This window comes from Epinephelus fuscoguttatus, linkage group LG3 (genome assembly GCF_011397635.1).
Source record: "Epinephelus fuscoguttatus linkage group LG3, E.fuscoguttatus.final_Chr_v1".
Classification (NCBI taxonomy): Eukaryota; Metazoa; Chordata; class Actinopteri; order Perciformes; family Serranidae; genus Epinephelus; species Epinephelus fuscoguttatus.
Genome location: NC_064754.1, coordinates 16365195 through 16382669, shown reverse-complemented (window position 1 = coordinate 16382669; position 17475 = coordinate 16365195). Strand labels below are relative to the sequence as shown.

Below are 17475 nucleotides of genomic sequence, written 5' to 3'. Positions count from 1 at the left end.
GTGGAAGGAAGCTGGAGCACCTGGAGGAAACCCACGCTGACCTTGAACACTGGTCTGCAGTTGTCTGCAGCTTGACTGGTGTTTTGTCCATCTCCTCCACCCCATCCAATCCCCAATGATAAAGTCAGCTCGTGTACTATGTCAGTTTAGAACCTTGATATGAAACATATGAAATGTACAAATGTAACATATTCGTAGTTTGCAGAAAGGTACAATGTCAACACTTTAATCAGGCAACTGGTCTGTATAGAGTGAGGTGATGTTTCAATGGCTGCAAATGGTGTTATTTGCAAAGATAAATTCTAAATAGATTCTGTTCATTTTAATCTGAAGCACTTAATGCTTACATTGCATCATTTGTGAATTTGCCTTTGATTATTTTGTTTTTGTTTCCTTCTTAAGTGAAAATACATGTCAATCATGAAACTGCCTCTCTTTGTGAAATGTGCTTGGCCTTGCCTACGTAACAGTTCAAGCAATGAAATATTTCATGAATTGAGTACTCAGAAATATACAAGTAGAATCCTTGCAGTTGCTGTTGATACATGACATCACACTCCACTCTAGCTTGTGCTTGTGATTGGGAAATGCAAGTAGATTTAGGGGGAAAGCTTGATGTTGCCCAGGAAATAGTTTGTACCAAGCAGAGGCCTGACATAGTGTTGTGGTCAGTGAGTCAACGGATAGTTTATTTCAATGAGCTGACAGTTCCTTGGGATGACTCAGTGGAAGAAGCCCATGAAAGAAAAAAGCTTAGGTATGCAGACTTAGGTGCAGAAGCTGAGCGGCGAGGATGGAAAACTAGCATTTGTCCAATGGAAGTGGGGTTCAGGGGATTCATAGCAAGATCAGCTGTCTCGCTCCTGGGGGAACTTGGAGTGCGGGGACAGAGTTTGAGGAAGACAGTGAAGGAAATGTCAGATGGAGCAGCCAGAGCCAGCCAGTTTATCTATAAGAGAGGAAATAATGTCAGTTGGGGGCCAGCAGGGGGAACTACTAAGCAGGGTACATAACTCCTTGAGATCAGGTGGAGAAATCCACCAATCAGTCCTCTCAGGAGGAAATCCAGGAAGAGGAAGGTTATTTAAGTGTGGGAGTGGCCTATTTGAATCCGTTTTGTTTGAGACCATGCTGCAAGGTGAATGTGTTTGCTGATCCTGTAAGTTTATCTATCTCCTTTAACTTTAACTTATCTTGTAGTTATGCTACATAGCATGTGAAATACAGTATGGTGAACGCTAGGAAAGGTAGTATCAGCACAGTCTCTACCTGAAGCTTGCATGTACAGAGCCTGGGTTTGTTGAAGGTGGCAGAAGGTGGCGGCTGTTTGGGCTGAGAAAGCCATGCGTAAGTAGGGTAAAGGAGGTTGTTGGGTTGGTGTGGGGAGCAGTGAGACCTGGCATTAGGGGAGTGTCTCTGGAACGCCAGAGATCACTGTCTAGCCTCCTGGAGGTGTCGTGGGACCAACTAGACGAAACACTGGTGAAAGGAAGTTCCCACCCGATGACCCCAAAGACATGTTAGTTATCACTGCTCACTGGTCTGTATAGTTAAGCCTTGCCATAATAGCTTATCATAGGGCTTAGGAGGTTATTCACTGAGTGCTGATCCTTTCTCTAGAGCACAAACTTCTTGTGTTTATCTGAACTGAATAATATCCAGAGCTGATATTGTATGGATATTATTCATAGTCGCATTTTCACAGGGAGAAATGGGTTAAAAGACCAGCTGCAAAATGAATTAAATCTGGGTGTCTCTCAGCAGACTTATTGCTCTAGTGAAACCGCTCTGTGGCCAGCAGTCAGAGATGCTTGGCACTTGGCAGGCAGGTGTAAAAGTGTGTAACTATGCAGAATTGAATGTGAAGCACAGCGTTGCTTACAAAAAAAAGAGTACACAGTCAGCAAAGCCTCTCCCAGAGTTGTTTAGTGTGTTTAAAGACTCCTCACAACTATTAAACCTACAGGGGTAACTTTCTAAAACAGCATGTCATTATATCTGCGGCAGTCTAATCAGCATAACAAGTGGTTAATAATAACTCTGCGTCATCTAATTAGACCATGACCTTTTAATGTTTCTCGCGATGTTGTGAGTTTCACACTGCTGTGTCATTGAGAGGTGTAGGGAGAAAACTTAGCAGACACCGCACTTCCCGCTCTGATCCAGTCACTGAGCCAGGAGTTGTAAATGGCATCACATTAACGATGCCTCCGGGGTATAGACAGTCCCCTGCATCTCTGTGCAGCATGTTTGTTAAACACTGGGTGGTCGCATCACTGCCGTCATGTGCTCTTGACTGCCCTGGTGTCACATCCAGGCTGTTTAATAGCATGATAGCAACAGTATCCCCTTTAATTACTTTGCTGTAATGAACCCAAAGAAGCCTCTTTATCTATTCAACACCAGAGCAGACCTGCTCACATGGTGGATTTCCCCTCTCAGTTCAGTGACACATCACATCTGCACACTGTGATTAATTTGGCTTTTATGGCCACGGGATATATGAAATATTGTGTGTGCTTATTCTATTTAAACAAAGGCTCTTTTGTGATGTATGTCTCATTTAAAGTATAGATATGATTGGACCATTACTTATCAAATATGAAGTGTGTGGTATGTTTTGTACAGTGTTCATCTTGTTATCATTTGTCAGTGATACTAGCACTATAAACCTGATATAAAGAGTAATATGTGTAATTCAGGATGAGTTACTTATATTTAATGTATAACATCCACACATCATTATCTGCAAAACATCAATATAAGAGGTCTGCCAGCCATCTTCTCTTTATGAGAATGCAAATAAAGTCTAAGAGCAGTTTGCTGTTGTTTTTCTATATCCATAAATTTCATTAGTCAGTATTTTCCCTCAAGTTTCAGTATAACTGTTGTGTTTAATCTTTCTTCCCCATTTGCCCTCTAGCACACGCACATTCATCATCGTACAGTAGCAAAAAAACAAAAACAAATATTGTGTACGGTGTAATGATTCAAGGAATGCACCTCTGTTTTATGAGCAAAGATTAATCAATAGAAAAAAAAAAGGTTGCGCGAGAAATGTCAGAACATGGCCTTCAAATTTTATGTATTACTGGATGTTTGGGTGTGTGTTTGTCTTGGAAGCTATTTTTGACAAAACGTGGGCTCATCCACACTCAACTAATGAGATCACAAGAAGTGGAACTTATTGAAATATACATTTAAAGCTGCACTACTCTTTTATATGATCAGTTTATCACAGTAAATATATTGTATATAATATGAAAAGTGTTTCGTAGAGTGGCCAACAGAGAATCCTCACCTAACTCTTTAGTTATTTTAGTTCAATGTTTTGGTTGTGTGGTATACCGACTCCACCAGCCTGGAGTTTTTTTCTGGCAGCTGGGCATTGCAAAACAATGTTGTCAAGCTCATGCATCTATGTTGCTGGAAACTTGCCTCAAGAAAGAGTCATGGACGAAAGACAGACAACAACAGTGCTTCTTAAATTATCATTTCAAATAAAGGTGGTAACATCAGCAATATGGTGAGACACTCAACATATTTCTGTGCAATATTTGCTTAAATCCCAGAGATGCCATGTATTTGATACTCCACACATGAGTGCAACAGCTTCTGAACCAAGCAGCACATCCGTTACTGAGGGTAGAATCCTGTTATAATAACATTAGCATCAAGCGGGCAGGCTTAGCAGATTTTTTTTCTTTGACTTAGGAAACCTAAATGAAAAGGAATGGTGTACAATTGTTCTCTCATTTCATCTACACTGTGTTCGGAATCAGAGAAAATAAAGCAGTTGCGCTGATGCTGAAAACCTGTGGAAGCCTGCGATTCTCCACACAGGAATTTGATCAGGGATTGACAAGGAAATTGACAAAGAACTGGACAGACAATCAATTCATCCATCCATCCATCCATTTTCATCCCTTTATCCAGGACTAGGTCGCAGGGGCATCAGGCCAAGCAAAGCACCCCAGACGTCCATCTCCCAAGCAACACTTTCCAGCTCCTCCTGGGGGACCCCGAGGTGTTCCCAGGCCAGTTGAGATATGTAATCCCTCCAGCATGTTCTGGGTCTACCCCAGAGACTCCTACCATTGGGACGTGCCTGCAACACCTCTAACAGGAGGCGCCCAGGAGGCATCCTGATCAGATGCCTGAACCACCTCAACTGATTCCGTGAAGGAGCAGAGGCTGTACTCCGAGCTTCGTCTGGATGTCCGACCTCTTAAGCCTGAACCCAGCCACCCCACGGAGGAAACTCATTTCGGCTGCTTGTATCCGCAATCTCATTCTTTCGGTCACTACCCAGAGCTCATGACTATAGGTGAGTGCTGGGGTGTTTTGTAAATTGAGAGCTTCACTTTCCGGCTCAGCATCCTCTTCACCACGACAGTCCAGCACAGTGCCAGTACTGTACAGTGCCAGTACTTAAGAGACTGTGCCAAACCGCCGATCCATCTCACGCTCCAGTCTACCCTCACTCATGTACAAGACCGTGAGATACTCAAACTCCCTGGCTTGAGGCAGTAACTCTCTCCCAACCTGGACCAATAAGCAGAATTGACATTTGCATTGGTATCAATATAATCGCATTAGTTCCCATCCTATGCGGAACACTACAGCGAAATAGTGACCTTCAATCTGTGTAACAGCCCTGTTAGACCCTTGATCTTAGTGCTTAGTCTGGCCATGCTAGTGCAATGCCATAAATTGTATTTTGGTGTATTTTATGAATGGCTGCTCCCTCATTGACACACTCGGCTCTGCTCCGTTCCTACTGTGCCATTTGGCTATGATCATTGCCTTTCCATGGACTTTTCAGAGCCCTTGCCTATAGAAACATGATATGTTGACCATGCTGCCAGTGTGCTCATATATCCCATTCTAACAGGACTGACAGATTGACTGTTTTGCTCACTAAAGCCCTTTTATAAAGCGATACGTCACAGAGCAGAGCCTCCGCCAAAACCACAACTCTCCCCAATAAATCCCAGGGCCGACAGGGTGTCTATTTAGTCATAAATATGCATGGTGGACTCAATTACTCAGTGTGTTATATGCACGGCCATCCTGGGCATAGTTTACTGTGAACCCCTTTCAGAAACAAGCATGTTATTTATTTGACGAAGGTGAAGGAATCCAAGGTGCAAGGGTAATTGTCACCAGTTCTGCAGTGATTTGTTTTTGCGTGGTTTCAGGGCAGTAATGGCTTGTGCCATTTTGGTGATTGAAAACAATCAATTCTACTGCATAAGACAACACGGGGGACTGGGCACTTTCCCACCATTAATGTAGTGTATTCATTGAATCTTATTTTCCTCTATTTTTTTGTTGTGTTTTTTTACTGCTCTCCGGGTTCATAAAGAAAAGCATTGGTATAGAAATCCCCAGGAGCACATCCCCCTTGATAGAACAGATGTGTCCTAATATCCAGTCCAGCATACTCCCAGTAATTCAGCAAATATATCAGACACAGCAAAGATGGAAGATGTTGAGGTTTTTCTAAGTACATTTCTCTGATGTTTAACAAGAACCAGGGAGTTGTATTTGAGCTGTTTAGCCAGAAGCAGCCATGCGGAGTGATCTCAATAAACATCCAGTCTTCGCCTTTCAAACACATCGGCCGATGTGCTTTCTGTGTGTTTTAAAAAGGTGTTTTCAAATCCGACTGCCTGTTTTAAGGCATTGTTAACCAATGCAGACAAACAATGCTTCTCTATTACTTTTTCTCTGAACTCTGAAGACACCAGGCACAAATCATAAACACAGTAAGATTCTGTTGCCTATTCTTGTCATTATTCAGCGACATCTCACATCAGGGAACAGATGCTAATAGCTGGTGAGAAGTGAGACAGACTGCTTATTAGGCATGCTCAAACTGAACTAAAAGGCCACCCACTGACTTGCAATTATACTGCGGTCTCTGCCTCAAATTACAGCTTAATTGAACTTTTCACAATCATACCAATGCAAACTATTCCTCGGGTCAAAGTTGACTGGGTGGCGAAGGGCACTGAAACTTAAAGACATCATTAGCACAGATCCTCTCATAATTATCCTCTTAGGCTGGTGGCTCTGCTCAGATGTGAGGTCAATTACAAATATACTTATTTACATGGAGGTGCATGCTAGTGGGCGGTGTGCAATTTCAAGCTCAGGAACAAATGAATCAGTTATCTGCCAACTGCAGTATGTACTCCAACAGATGTGCTCCAACCAAAATTGACAACATTTATTCTGCCACATAAGATATAACAATCAGCGTACCTTTCAAGTTTAGTTATCAGATAAATTCAAAAGCTACAGTAATTACTTAAACTTGGTTAGAGGGGGTAGACAAAAGAGGCCTGCTTTCAGCTCCCTACTGACAGCAGCAGAAAAAACGCACTAAAGGTAACTTAGAGAAGCACAAACATGCTTTATTTATATATTACTCCCCTCCCCAAATGAAAATACAGGAGAATTTTTTTTTTGTAAAAAAAAGTCCGCTTTAGGAAGGAAAGGGTGGAATCAAGAAAAGAAACAATCCAGTCCTACTTATTAGTGAGCTCAGTCCTGTCATGGTCCGCCACCCACCTGGTCGAGGAAACACCAAAAGCAAGAGTCCATTTAGGTTAATTTTCCTTCCAACGCAGGCTGTCCGGTCTCCACCACCGTTATCCTTTCCTCCTAGGCATACAAAATTAAAAAAACAGGTTTTTGGCAAATGTGTTTTTGTTTTGTTTTTTAAATGAAAATGCACAAATTCAAGTATTGATACAAAATAATTGGTATAAGATGTATAAGATGGATTTTTTTTTTTGTTTCATGCATATACTGTTAACATATTCATGGAACAAATTATTCTGTTGGGTCTTGAAAGATTAGTGAATATGGTCAAAAATGCTGGTGGTGGCTGGCAACTGAAAAATAACACTCTGGCAGGGAAAGTGTTAGTAAGGTTTAAGTTAAATCCAGCTAAATTTGATAATAGTGCCATTATGTGTGCCCCTTTTCTATTCATTTTGTGTGTCTAAGATATATCTATGCTATTAAGAGGCTTTTCTATTCAGTTTGAGGGAGCGACAGTGCCCCCTGCTGTCAAAACTCAGTATCACCGTGAAGTAGTAAATAGCGGAGGATTGTGGGTAATTTTCAGAGCTACGGAGAATTTCCAAGAGGTACTTCCTGGTCGATGTTTGTTGACAATATAAAGTTAAGTTACTCAGGAAGCACATAGAAGTTGAGCTGACTTGTATACTAATTGTTTGTCATGAAGTTCGCCATGTTTTTATTAAATTAAGTATTTGTTTTTATTATTTTTGCCTCTGTGTGCTGTTAGCTAACATTAGCATGATGCTGTCTTTCCAGATAGAGCACGAGCGGGTTATCCACACGAGGCCGCCATTGTCCCTTGCTGTTTATCCCAGGTACGTTTTACTGTTGCTCCTTTAAGTGTTGTAATATGTTTAACAAGGGGGTATGGTGTGTTTTTACGGTTTGGTGGTTTCCCTCTGGTGTTTTTAAATGCAGTATTTAAATGTGAATGTTATTGTAAAGATGAAATACAAAAAAAGAAAAAAAAAATGGGTTTAGTAACAGTTTAGTATGAGAAACCTCTTTGGTTTCATTTGTATTTGTTTTGTACCCAGCATTAGCCATTTTATTTGCACAAATATAAAATCCATTATACAATCACTGCATCACGTTATTATTGTATAATATAATTTGTTTCTTAAAAATGTAAACACAGTCATTCAAAGAGCTACGGAAGATTTCCTTGAGATAAAGCATGAGCGGGTTGTGCACACAAGGTCACTTAACATTCATGTCCTTTCCTATTTATCCCAGACATACTCTAGAGTCTTTCAGTAATAATCGTTACATTCAAGGCTCTGAAGGATGAACGGGAAGAACTATTTGGACGTGTGTTCAATTCATTCGGTTTCTTTGAGTGCAATGACCCACTTATTTTCTGTGCTCACCTTCACAGGTAAATAATTGTTTGTCCATAATTCATCTTATGTAGGTTCCCATTTAGAGTACATCAGAGATAAGTGTCCATTCAGCAGTTAAGTGTCCAAGTTTCCATTCATCAGTTCTAGTTTCCATGCTACAAACTCTTCATGCTGCCTCACTTCACGGTCAAAAAACTGTTTGCGTACCCTGTCACACACCTGCAGCTTATCTATGTTACCTGTGTTTTCCTGCTCTAGTGCGCCAACCCATGTACAAACAACAAAACTGAATCTGTTTTACATGTAGTCACCATTACTTAAACATTAATTAAAACAAATAATGTCATTGTGGCTCCAACACTTACGAACAACCTGATCTCACAGAAATACGTGAAATTACGAAGGGTTTTCCACAAGGTGAATAAACTTGGATGTTACCACCACCAGCTCTGAGCGGTTTATCAGAGCAGAAGACGACACACACAGATCACATATACATCCAATACACATTCTACTTTGAGCTCTGTTTTCGTCCCAAACAGCTTCTCAGGGAGAGGAAAATATCTGGCCACTATTTTCACCAGCTAGTCACCAACTTTGTGTTCCTGCTGTTTGTCCTGACCATGCTGTGTGCAGTGGGCTTATCAGAGCTTTTTTTTTCCCTTTTTTTTCTGAAAACAGCTGCATCCTGTGGCTAAAACCGAGATTGATGAGAGTGGTGAGGGGGTGAGTTGTGGCTGGAAAATCAAAACAAAGAGCTGATAGATGTTAAAATGCTCTGTGATGCTGAGGGGGAACTGCAGAGTTGGGTGGTAGCCTATTGATCTATGGATTTGCAACCATAAGATACACATTTCAACGTTTAACATACTCTTTTTTATGTTGTTAATATAAAACATGATTCAAGCAGCTTTTAAAACAACTAGCTCTACAGAATCATAGGGAATTATGGGAAATTCAGTGGGCAATTATCCTGTTATTGTCACTTTAAGCCGCAGTGGCTGCTGCTCATCAAGAGTTGGTCTCACTACAAAGCAGAGGAGCATCTTTGTGAATTTTAGTGCATGCTAGTCTTAATTTTAAAGGTCTAGTGTGAAGGATTTAGCAGCATCTAGTGGTGAGGTTGTAACATTGCAACAGACTGAAACTTCACCCATGTGTGAAGTGTGTAGAAGAGCTACTGTGGCTGACGAAAAAATGCAAAAACACAAACGTTTGGTTCATCTACTCTGGGCTACTGAAGAACAACATGGTGAACTGCTTGGTCTTGGAATTTCCACGTCCACATACGACGTGCAAGGGACCCTGGGTGCGTTGGTTTTTGACATTCTGGGACACAGTGTCAAGTTCTGTCTGTCACATGCATTGTCTTCTTTCAAGATACACTTCCATTTTCACAGGAAATCTACCGTTTACACAAAATCTCTTTCAAAATAAACGCACTATGTCGGTACAACATTGTGAAATGATGTTCAACTAACGCACATGGCTGGGTTTAGCCATTAAATTAACCCACACCGTGATCTTTTCCTGACCCTAACCAAGTGGTTTTTGTGCCTAAACCTAACCAGACCTTAACCACAGGGCATCATGATTTCGGAACGGACTTCGGAACAATGGGTTTAATATGGTCGGACCAATGGGCAGTTTCCTGTACAAGGCTGTTGCCGCAGTGGCCCGGGTTCGTCTCCAGCCTGTGGCTGCATGTTACTCTCTCTCTCTCTCCAAAAAATATCTTTAAGAAAACAACAACAACAACAACAACAAAAAAACATGGTTCGGTTTAGGAAATAGGAACAGGGTTTGGCTTTAGAATCTCGGGACGCAAACACCGCTCTCTCAGTGAAAGTCGGTGTTTGTTGGAGCCATCCACCACACATCCCGCTTGCCCTACTTGGACTTTCAACTCGTTAACTTTCGTCCTTGTCCCACCAGGCACCGTTATGACAACTGGCCACGTGTCATGGCGATGTTAAAGGACGGCTTTTTCGTTGGTTTCTGACACCGCAAGCGCCAGATTTTGACAACTTGGGAGTGAGACCGGGTTTGTATAAACAGTTCATTTTAAGGTGGTGAAAATGCAACAATTCCTATTCACAGGTGATTATGCACTAATGAAAACATAGTTATTAATATTCCATTGCTGCCAATATGTCCACCAGAATCCTACACACTGGATCTTTCATACAAAAACCAGAGTCTATGTGCTCTGATTCTATTTGTTTAGGCTTATGGCTTGTGCAACGTTGTTTATTCTCTTCAAGGATCTCCTGTTCCTCCAACAATGTCTCTCTGCGACAGAGAAGTGACACTGGCTGTTTCGAATGATGTCCTTGCCTGAAGTTCAAAAGAGCCTGATCAGTCTATTCAAATAAAAGTGTGACATCTTCTGGAGTGACGTGTTTTTCCACATGTTCATGAATAAGTCATCTAGAGCACAACTGCTGAGACAAACAAATCGGCAAGATGAGCTCCAACTGCAATAAGAGAATTGTAACAGATTGTTCATTTCTAGTCTACTGACTCCTGATAGAAGGCGACACTGTGCTTTGCTTTCCCTCTGAAGGTCGCAGGCACTTTGAACATCCAGCACAGTAGCCTGAAAATGAGATTCATTAATAATTATCGTTGCCTCACTCCGAGGATACTGGTAATGTTCCTGAGCAGCAAATATTAATATTTCAGCCCCAGTAGGAAAGCTTTTAAAGCAGTCACTCATTTGGACCTTCAAATGGATGAAGACAGATCTTGTTCTCCCTCTTTACCTGGCTTTTCAAAAACCTTTTTTTTCTCCCTTTCCTCTCATGGATGATGTTGATATGAGAACTCAAGATGTTAGCAGGAAACTGCGGTGACAGAATTGTGCTCTCACCACTCGAAAAGCCAGATGGATGAATAGAAACTAATGGCTTATCTAAAGCTGAATAAAAAAAACCTAGCGAATAAACAGCAGGTGGACTTAGTTTCTGCTCTAAATATTACAAGCACAGCTGATTATGCGTCCAATCACCAGCACTTTATGGAAGAGATATTTCACCCCAGCAGGATGTTGAAAAGAATTTCTGGGAAGGCAGAACACATCTCAGAAGAATCTGAATGCTGCTGGTGAGAGCTGGCTTTGTGTGCAAAATATGCACATTTCCTAAAGCGTATGAATGAAGTCCCTGTGTGGTGAAATGCCTCCCTCAATAGACAGAGAAATCCCTCCTTCTGCCTCTGTTATTCACTGACAATTACGATTTCAGCAAGCCACAACAGTCACTTCATGGGCCTATTAGCTATACTGCAAGAAAACATCAATTTGTGGCTTTTATATTTGCATTAATTGAATTAAGGAGAGTGCAACAAGGATTGAGACTTGGCCTCAGAAGTGCCATTGCAAACTGGGCAGTGGGGCATAAACTGCTCTAAGATAAAGTCCAGTGTGAGGGGAATAAATAAGAGCCGCTCTTTGCTAACAAGTAGGGAGAAAAAGTGAACTTGAAATCTTTGTGTAGAAAGGCCAGGCAGGAGGAGGAGCTTTTTGTTTTGTTTTTTTTTCCCCCACAGTATATTCACTCACTGCACAGCTAGATTGATACTGTCAAGGTTACTGTACATCTTGTTCAGGATGACAATATTACTCACCATCCACATTCATTTCGAAGATGCTCACTGCCATAAGTTTGGGGTTTCATCGGCATCTCAAAATGGATTATCCAATTACTGCTTTTCAAATGCCATGACAATACAGAGCAGAGCTGCGGTCAGGCTCAGCCAATTTCGGACACCGCTTGAAATTCAATTCATGAATTGGAAATGGAATCTTAAGTAACCACTGGTCTCTTTCCGTAGGAAGGTTTTTTTCCCCCTTGTGAAGGATTGGCTTTGATTTTAGGCTGCAGTCTGTATCTCACAAGCTCAAATTGTTATGGGTGGACGGTTTTGCAATTAATGGCAGGCTGAGACACAAACATGCCAAAAAGAGTTGGAAATTGAAAGATACTGAACTCAGATGTTGAACCCCTCTCCATGAGCCCACGGCAAACTGATTGCTCCTGACCCCATGTCTGCTCTCGGCTATGAGTGAATACCAATAAAGTATTATGTTACTGGGAAACTTATTTATCCGGAGTAACTTTAAATTTCAATCAAACACAAGGAATATAAAAGAGCCATTTACAACCCTCCCTCCCTCCCTTTCTTCCTTGCTTTGGCTTCTTTTTTGTTTTACTTCCTTCCTCTTTTCAACTCCTACTTGTTCACCTAGAGCCCTTCAAACACTGGCTTTGCTCCTACATTTATTGGGCTTTTTTTTGTCTCCGGTTCTCTTGTTAGAAATGGGAATGTTTTGGCTCAGTAAAAAGGACATCGCTGTTTGTTCCGCTGAGTCCAACTCTTGTTTGTGTTAATGCTCTAAAGCTTTTAATGGGCTGAGGGTAACCCTGGGAGCTGAGCAAGGGAGGGGGAACAATGTTGTTAAAGTTGTGAAAAGACACTTTATGAGTCAGTGTCATGGTTCGATAGGATGCCTGAAATAAGATGAAGCAGTGTTTTTGAAGGGGGGAAAAAAAGGTTGTACAGGGACCAAAAGTTTAGATGGTATATATTTTTATATGTAGTGTTTATCTGAGAAGCCAGACAATCTTAAAGGCTGTATGTAGCTTTCAGAAAATCCTTATCAGGGACACCATGAGTGAGCACCTGCATCAGCCACAACAGGTGACTGACCTGTCTCATGTTGACAGAATATCGTAAAACAAATTACAATCATATTATATATATATATATAAGAAAAATGTTACTGTCTGCAATGTTCGGTATTTTTTATTTTTTTTGTTGGACCATCGGCTCCATGATACAAATAAGCTTCCCGTTTACAAATTACTTTAACCGCTGTGGTTGCAAAGCAAACAATGGCAGATCCATGCAGCGTCGCTTTACAGGTAGCTTGCCAACCTAGCTCAGGTTACGGTTAGCTTGTTGGCCAACAGCCAGTTGTAATGTAGCTATGTTGCATGGATCTGTGATCGGTTGCTTTGTAGCTGACAAAGTAATCTGCAAACCAGCTGCTGACGTTACCCACTAAATACAGTGCTTTGGTAACGTTTGCTGTCTAACAATTTGACGTTAATAGAGAGCTCCAGGAATGATGTTTTTCTGCAGGCCAATGCAGAAGTTAGCATCACACTGGTTCCCTCGTCCAAAAGCCTGTGGGATGTTTCCATTAGATTTTGGGTTACTGCAGAAAATAAGCTCTGTGGCTAACGAGCAATTATGATACTTGCATGTTTTGTTGAGATTAGAGCGCGGCTTGGGACGCATTTCCTGACTGAACCCGACCCGAGTCCGAAAGAGTTATTACTGAGCCCGGCCCCAGCCCGACAACCTTTCTGATTTTTAAGTCCGTACCCGACCCGAGCCCGGCGCAGTTTATTACCTGATATAGTTATTGTTATCATGGATACAGATTGTCTGTTTACCATGATCATACGTGGTCAGTGTGTAAATGACAATCAAAAGGCTGCTGTTATGCACAGTCAAACACACTGCACGCACAACAGTGCAGCACAGCACACACACACCCAGTTGGGGCGGAGCCTGTGTTGCACTCAGGCATTGTCATGTAAATAACAAATTCCAGCACTTGAATAGCACAACACAGCAGCATGTCAAGTGGGCCGAACCCAGGCTGAACTTGAGCAAAATTTCTGATTTGTTATCTGAATCCAGCTCGACCCGTCAGGGTATCCACACTCTGGTTGTGATAAATGAACGCCATTTTCATAATTTTTTACACCTAAATGCAGTCGCCAATCGCTAGCCATTTTATGTTGTAGAACAAAATTTAAAAGTCTCTTAAGCTTGTGTGAACCATCTAACCATTCAAAAAACCATTGACTTTCAGACAAGGGAACCATGACTGGTAAAATGCTAACTCATTTCCAGGTTTTAGGAGTCACTTCTGGCAGACTATATAGAAAGAAAACAAGTCAACATTAGCTAACATTAGCCAGCTAAAACCACAATATCACAGTGTGTTTCATGTTAGTGTTACCTCTTGGATTTTTCAGGACTGGGATGGCGGGCACTGAATCAGTGATATGGGGCACTGACTTTGATGAATTTACTCCTTATCAGACCATGAATGAGAAGAAAAGAATTAGCCACCACACCCCACTGTCCTTCAGCTTCACACCTACCACCCAGAGACTACTTCCCCTGGTGGAACACAGACAGCAACTACGGAGATGGACCTTCAGTCAGTGAGAATTCAGCCAGCGCAAACCTCAGTGGTAAGTGAAGGTCCATCTCTAGGCTGCTGTAACACAATTTAGGCCATTGCGGAAACACTGTATGTGTGGAATCTGTGTTGTGGTGGGTGCTGGTCGTTTGCGGACATTAGCAGACTCCATTTCTTAGGTAAAGTTAGCTACCATTCCAAACTGTAGCACCAAAGTGGAGCTGAATACACAGCACACTGTTGGGAGAAGTTTGCCAAACAAGCTTTCTGCTAGCAATTGATTTCTTGGTTCAGGTCCATCACATCCTTTGGATTTTCCCAGAAAATTTGGCATGAGTCCTTAACACATCAGTCCACAGAGTATTGGAGGCAACCGAGAAAGTCGGGGATGGTATCAGTTTTTGAGTTACTTTACAATCCGTTCAACCATTGGCATCAAAAATGATTAATACAAGTAAAAAAGTTACATACAGTACCTGCAAATTGTCGATAATCATGTGTTGCAAGCATGCAAATATGTCTCTATGAAATAAAGACCAATTGTGAGGCACCACCTGCCTCTGAAAAGGCTTTCAATCATGCTCTCTTTACTATGTTAGATTTCGTCGAAGCCAGGGGTCATATTCTCTGCCCTCAGTTTTGTATACAAGAACGTTTTCCTCTGATTTCTGGAGCTTACAACCTTGTTGTGGATTCATAGTCCGAGGGGGTACATACAAATCAGACAACTCAGGCCTGCATATTGCCTTCTGCAACATCCTCAAAAATCCATTTCTGCTATTGGCAGGATATCGATTCCCTGTGAATGGATGGTGAGTCCAGGCGGGGACAGGAGATGATGTGGTGTGAGACGGTTACCGCAGGACACACACACACACACACACACACACTACAGAACTGGTTGATAAGTGTCTGTGAGCCATGTGGGTCCTGTCCATTGCAGCACCATTAATCCAATACAATATGTCTGCTTAATGCTGTGTGCCATGAGGAGGGGCAACACTTATCATCTTTAACGTCTCTGATAGGACATGGCTGGGGAGGATTGCTCCCAAAAAAAGAAGGGAGGGCGTAATCAGACTTCACTTTTAGAGCATAATATAAAGGATCGTTTCACCCATATTACATAAAAACACATTTTCTCTCCTACCTTTAGTGGTATCTAGCCAAGCAGGATTATTTGAGGTGGCTTTATGTTGCTGTAACAGCACAGTTAGATGCAAGAGACTGTAGATTATTGCATTGGATCAGGTCGGGTTGAGTTGCCTACTATTGTTTTGCTATGAGTGTCATGGCTGGGTGTCAGTACCCAAATAGATCTGAGCAGACTCACTGTTTGTTTTGATCACTGGGTGCTTCATGATCATGTTTTGAGGCTGATAGGAGTACCAATATTTGGGAGTTGAAAGAGCGATATATGGATATGGAGTTATGTCTTAAACATAAACTCATAACATTAAAAAAAATGTTGATCTCTTAGATGTGTTGTTTTTTTTACACACATTGTGGGACCTTTTACAACTAAAAAATTAACTTGTCAGTGCTCTCTGGTGGACAAACTATGTCATGGAGACACAATTTCAAAATTACTTCAAATCTAGTGTGGCATTTTCATACTTTTATTTGTAATTTATCAGTATACATACACATTAATATCGATATATATTTGCATTAAGCTAAATTAGCTGATATATCAGCCCGCTCAGTTTATCCGCCATCTCCCCAACCAGTGGCGATGTGTAGAGACAGAGCACAATAAAGTCCTGGAAAACAATACATCCCTCTCCATTGACTTTGTATTGAGTGAAGGTGCCTCTTTGTCATTTACGTCTGCCAGGAAACAACACAAAAATGCCCAAAAGCTGTTTGTGGTGTGTAGCTCTACCAACATGATAAAGAATCCATACGTTTTAACAAGCTGCCGAACCAAAAACTGAGCTTGCAAGCAATACCACATGAGAAATCAGCAGGAATATATAGGAAAACTGAGGGATCCTGACACTTGGTTTGTCTATCTGCAGCAAACATTTTGCTAATTTTGGCCAGACAAACTGTAGAAGTTGAAGCTAACGAAGCTATGTCAGGCCTGATTTTGATCTTTGTTAGCTTAATGATGATCTTACCTGGTGATTCAATCAAATAGGCTAGTTGTAAATATCAATGTATGTCACTACTGGCCATTCAGTGGGATAAATTCACAGAGCTAAGTAATGTTAGGAGAAGGAGACACTGAAATAGACAATATTAAGTTTGTCAGTGTTAGGGTGACCATATTTTGATTTCCAAAAAAGAGGACACTTGGCCGGCCACGATATAGCCTACTTAAATGATACTTGCAGTTTACTCAAAGATGCCTTATCATTTTAATATATTTAAAATTTATATGTATGGATAGAAAATTCAGTTATATTACAAAATAATATCTCTCAAAGACAGAAATTCAGATAGGCCCCAACAGGTCGGGCCGGGTTTGGTCAAAAATGTAGCTATAAATTGTATTCGGGCTCGGGTCGGATTCGGTCAGCTTTCAGTGAAAATGTAGTGTAAAAATAAATGAAATCCTATTGTCTGTCCTGTTTATTGCTTTGGGACTGTTATTCATGTGACAACACCTGAACATAGCACACACAGACACACATTGGCTGTTTGTTTCTACCTCTCCCCTCTCTGGAAGTCTCAGACCTCAGCCGCCCGTCTCTGCCTTGATTAAACGCTGAAAATAAAATAAAAGAGGGAGACAGGTTTTTCCTATTTTATCTTATTTTGTTTAATTTCTCCCTCTCCTCTCGCTAGAAGTGTTGGACCTCCCACCTTCCAATCCTGTCTCAAACACGGAGGTCTCCCTCTCGTGGAGCATTCACGGCGCACGCCCGGCCTGTTAAATAGCCTGTAACCACTGTGTGACACAAACTCAGTGCTTTGGTCATTAAATAATGTCGGGCTCGGTTCGGGTTTGGACGGAAATATGCGGCCCGTGCCGCACTCTAACACACACACACACACACACACAAACACACGGAAAACCGGACACTATCATCAGTTTGTAAAACCCTCCGGATGCCCCGGACGGGACGTGAAAAGTGGACATGTCCGGGCAAAAGAGGACATTTGGTCAGCCTAGTCAGTGTAGCTTTTTCTCTCTGGTAGACATAAGGTGCTAAAATAATCCCATAACATGCCGATATTTAATGTTTTTTGCAAGACACAGCCATTATGTTTGCATATTTGCTTGCATATTGTGGCACTGTAAGTCCCCATCCAACATCCAGAGAGCTTCTGTTTTTCCCCCTGCCCTCTGTCTATTCATAAAAT

General features: G+C 41.6%; 1 protein-coding gene across 3 annotated transcripts in view; it reads left to right on the top strand.

Annotated features, from left to right (window-relative positions):
* The first annotated feature begins 7149 nt into the window (after positions 1 to 7149).
* LOC125886637 (VPS10 domain-containing receptor SorCS1) overlaps positions 7150 to 17475 on the top strand; it is a 247028-nt gene continuing 236702 nt past the window's right edge. Inside the window, exons 1-3 of one of the 3 annotated variants that reach the window (XM_049572987.1) lie at positions 7150 to 7163; positions 7354 to 7412; positions 14061 to 14215. In XM_049572987.1, the coding sequence (XP_049428944.1) occupies positions 14068 to 14215 (148 nt within the window). In that variant the 5' untranslated portion in view covers positions 7150 to 7163; positions 7354 to 7412; positions 14061 to 14067. Of the gene's footprint in view, positions 7164 to 7353; positions 7413 to 9951; positions 9985 to 14060; positions 14216 to 14950; positions 14976 to 17475 lie in introns of those variants that run through there. The other 2 variants (XM_049572988.1, XM_049572989.1) reach the window with 2 other exon arrangements.